General features: G+C 48.6%; 1 protein-coding gene across 1 annotated transcript in view; it reads right to left on the bottom strand.

Moving 5' to 3' along the window:
- Positions 1–6: 6 nt before the first annotated feature.
- Positions 7–3,781, bottom strand: part of OSMR (oncostatin M receptor) — a 32,182-nt gene continuing 28,407 nt past the window's right edge. Inside the window, 3 exon segments of the mRNA XM_023755019.1 lie at positions 7–1,263; positions 1,266–1,293; positions 1,554–1,626. Of these exon segments, the coding sequence (XP_023610787.1) occupies positions 719–1,263; positions 1,266–1,293; positions 1,554–1,626 (646 nt within the window). The 3' untranslated portion in view covers positions 7–718.

Here is a 3,781-nt window from a genome sequence, read left to right as displayed (position 1 = left end):
GTCCTGACACTGGGAGTCCCTGGCCAGTCCCTCTGACGGTGGTGATGTGGGGAGAGGACAGGGTGGGGGTCTTCCCGACACGTGCACTGTCTCACCTGTTAGACAAGGCCTGCGCCCCCAGGAGCTCTTACTGCGCCAATGCACGGCCAGTTCTTGTCACTGCGAGACAAGTCCAACCTGTGTCGGTCTCAGACATCTGTGACATTTTCATGAAATGCACCTAGAATAAGTAAACACTGACAACGTAGGCTCTAGGAACGAAACGCCGACGGCCTTTTCAATTAAAGGCTTCAATCTGGTTCCTTTACCCTTAAGTTAGGAAACGTGGGGGTGGAACTTAATGGAAACCTTTCTGGTTACAGGCTGAATTCTAGGACCGTAGCCGCCCTGCCCGGGACTGCAAGGATGGGGTCTGCCCCTGCGAGGGGGGCCACAGAGGCTGTTACAAGGCGAGCCTGGGACATGCAGCCGCCAGGTAAGCAGGGTCCCCGCTCCCATAACGCGGGCATTTGCACAGCGAGCCTGCTGCGAGGGAGGGAGGTCAGTTTCATGGCTTCTGAACTTGGAAACCTAGCGCGATGGCAGTGGTCTTGTCTGACGCAGACCTGCCCGCCGTGACAGCTCACCGGGGCTGCACACGGGGCCTGGCGATGGGGTGGGGCCGGCCGTGCTTCTCGGTGTCTCTGTAACCGCGTGAAGGTGTGAAAGGGACGTATGCTTAGCCGCGGTGTTCGCCTGGATCCAAAAGGCTCATGGAGGAGAGACTGCTCTTCTCATTCGGGGAAGGGGAGGCAAGACCCGGGGGGACGGCCATTTGCATTCTGTACTCGGAACGGGGTGCTAGCTCCAGGGGATCTGTTGGGGGACTGTCCTTGGGCCCAGATGGGGGTGAGGCCACTTGGGACACGTAATTCAGAGTGGTCTCTCCGGCTGGGGTTTCCCCCGGGGAGTTCATGTAGCTCGGCTCTAGGGACGTCAGCAAATTCCCAGGTGCAGTCAGCAGGCCCCCCAGCCCTGGGGGGGCTCTGTGGGGTGCTGGGACGGGGCCACAGGACCCAGCGTCAGGGGCTGCCTGATTGTAGGTCAAGTTCTCAAAGCAGATGCCAGGGCCCGGGCCCGCGGAGCTCTTCTCTGTGGGCAGGAGGTAAATGTAGTCGTGCTTAGTGCGGTCCGTTTCTGCCAGCGACTTCCTGGCGCCCGGGAACTGGGCCTTAATCCCCTCGGGCTTGTTCACCACCTCCAGCTTGTCGGGGATGCAGTCATGGCACTCATGATTGTCAGGTGGGCGTTCTCCTGGCACGGAAACAGAAACAGGAAATGTGACGCGGGCCTAAGTCTGTGGGAGGCGCGTGGAGCTGCCGCTTTTCTCGGTCCCTCCTGGTCAGTGTTAACTGGAGGTTAGCAGGGTGTCCCCCTCCCAACGCCCTGGGAGAGGGGGGCCTGGCTCGCTCTGTCTGTCGTCCTGGGAAGTCCACGGAAGTGCGATTGCTACAGCCCAGCCGGGGCTGGAGTTTCATAGGTCTAGGGTTTCCATACAATTCCCCAGCACTTACCTTGGGTTTTAGTAAGGACAGGACGCTGCTCTTGTACGGGTCTGGAATGTCAGGATAACACGTCTCCTTCATCCTAGAAAAGCAGTGAAAATGAGACTGAATCTTGCTTCAATGTGTTGGAATAGTTGTGAATGAGAACTCTGAAGTCAGATTCCTGGGTTGTAACCTTGCTCTGTGGCTCACTAACTGTGACCTTGGGTCAGCTGCTTAACCCTCGTGTACCTTTAATTTCCTCAGCAGTTCCATGGAGACAATGACGGTGCTCAGGTGGGGCAGTGAGATTGAGTGAGTTGTTATATGTCAGCACTTAGATCAAGCATGTCAAACTCAAAGGCTAACAAGAGCCAAATAAACAAGGTTTAAGTGTATGTGGGCCGCAAAGAAACAAAAGCTTCATAGAAACGTAGGTTTATTTCGATAGAGACATGCTGAATACAAAGGGCTGAAATAGATGTTAACATTAAATTATAGAACATTTTAATAAAAATTAATATTTTTTTCTTGAACATTAACTTACCAGACACTGAATAACTGCACAAATTAATAAGTGTGATGCAAATAAATCTATTTTTCTTGTTCTCCGAAAGCTAAATATTTATGTTGTGCACACCAAGTCAGTCTAAGACTAATGACATGGCAATTGGCTGCTAAAATATTTGCTGCTGGTATTAGTAGAGAGAAATGGTGCAACTGTGGTAAGGCACGAAAGGGAAATGAATGCAACACGATTATAGGAATCAGTCATTAGCGAATGTTGTAGTTATTAATAACTAGTGGTGCATGGATTCATACACATTGAAAGGAAATTAAATAGAAGAAATATTTTAATATCGCTATTTGCCCTTTCTCTATAATAGAAGTGTCAGAGATGAAAGAAAATTAGTCAAATGTATGTGGAGAGCGGTTACAGTGTTTGGACAGGTTCAAGCCTCGGACTAATGAGAGGGCACAGTCCTCTCGTGGCCACGTGCTAGTCCCAGCTTGGAGGGCAAAGCCTTCCCAGCACAATTATAGCCAACAGCTATCGTTGTAAGCTTGAACCTATGGTCCAAACACGTGGCCCCAGGTGCCTGAGTGATGTGGGCTTGATAGAGTTCAGGTGCATGTAATTGAGTAGATTCAAAATCCATGAGAACGTTGTAACCATGCCCTTACTTTGCCCCATGGAATCTGGCTATAAAATAAAGAGACAGCTTATAGGCCGTGGCACTCTCTCTCTCCATCAGAGAGGGCAGCGTCCCACCCAGACCCAGCTTTCTTCTCTTGTCTGTCTTTTCTAAATCTTTCACCACCCCCACTCAGGTTCACCCTTGGCCATGCTGGTGCGGCAAATGTATATGAAAATAATATATAAATTGACTAATAAACAACATGATATAACAACAACAAAGACATGATATAAAAAACATGATATAAAAACAACAAAAACATGATATAAAAACAACATTGATAAAAACAATGACTGATAAATTGATTAAACTTATTCTAATATCTCCCTGTATACCACATTGAGTAAATACACTTTCAGAGTGCTTGACTAATTTCCCTTGTGATTAAGTATTTACAGCTTTAACGTCACACGCTCTTTGAACTTAAGAGAAAGCAACATATAACTGACCATGTCCGAAAGCAGGTTCAGGTAGGAATATTCCTACTCTGTCTAGAGCAGCAGTTGCCAACTGGTGGTCTGTGGACCACTGGTGGTCAGTGAGGTCCGAAAGGTTGGCAACCGCTGGTTTAAGGAAACCTTTGGAGCAGCTGTTGCCAACCAGTGGTCCGAGGGCCACTGGTGGTCACGGTGTCCGAAAGGTTGGTGACCAATGGTCTAGACGGAGTTTGTCCTCGTGATTTATTAATAGTCATTGCAAATGCTGGCATCACGGGAAACTGTCTTTGAATTAATTTAAATGGGAGGCCAGTGTCAGACAGGGACAGTTGTGCCAATAGTTGGTCTTCAGACATATTCTGTCAACGACACCGCTTTCTTTCAGCTTCAGAATGTCAACAAAAACAACCAAATTCACGATCGACAAGGACAGATCAAAAGACACGTGTGCAATTGGTGTCAGCAAGAGCTTTCTATGTATCGCGCATATGTGAGTCAACGTTTATTTTTAAACTGCCAGTGCAGTCATATGTACCGGCCGGTCAGTTGGACAGTTGGATGAACGGTCAGTCACTTAGCCTTTTATATATATAGATTATGTATATATGTATAATAGGATATT

This window comes from Myotis lucifugus, unplaced genomic scaffold (genome assembly GCF_000147115.1).
Source record: "Myotis lucifugus unplaced genomic scaffold, Myoluc2.0 scaffold_68, whole genome shotgun sequence".
NCBI classification, from domain to species: Eukaryota; Metazoa; Chordata; class Mammalia; order Chiroptera; family Vespertilionidae; genus Myotis; species Myotis lucifugus.
The sequence above is the reverse complement of the archived record's forward strand: the minus strand, read 5'-3'. Positions and strand labels throughout refer to the sequence as shown.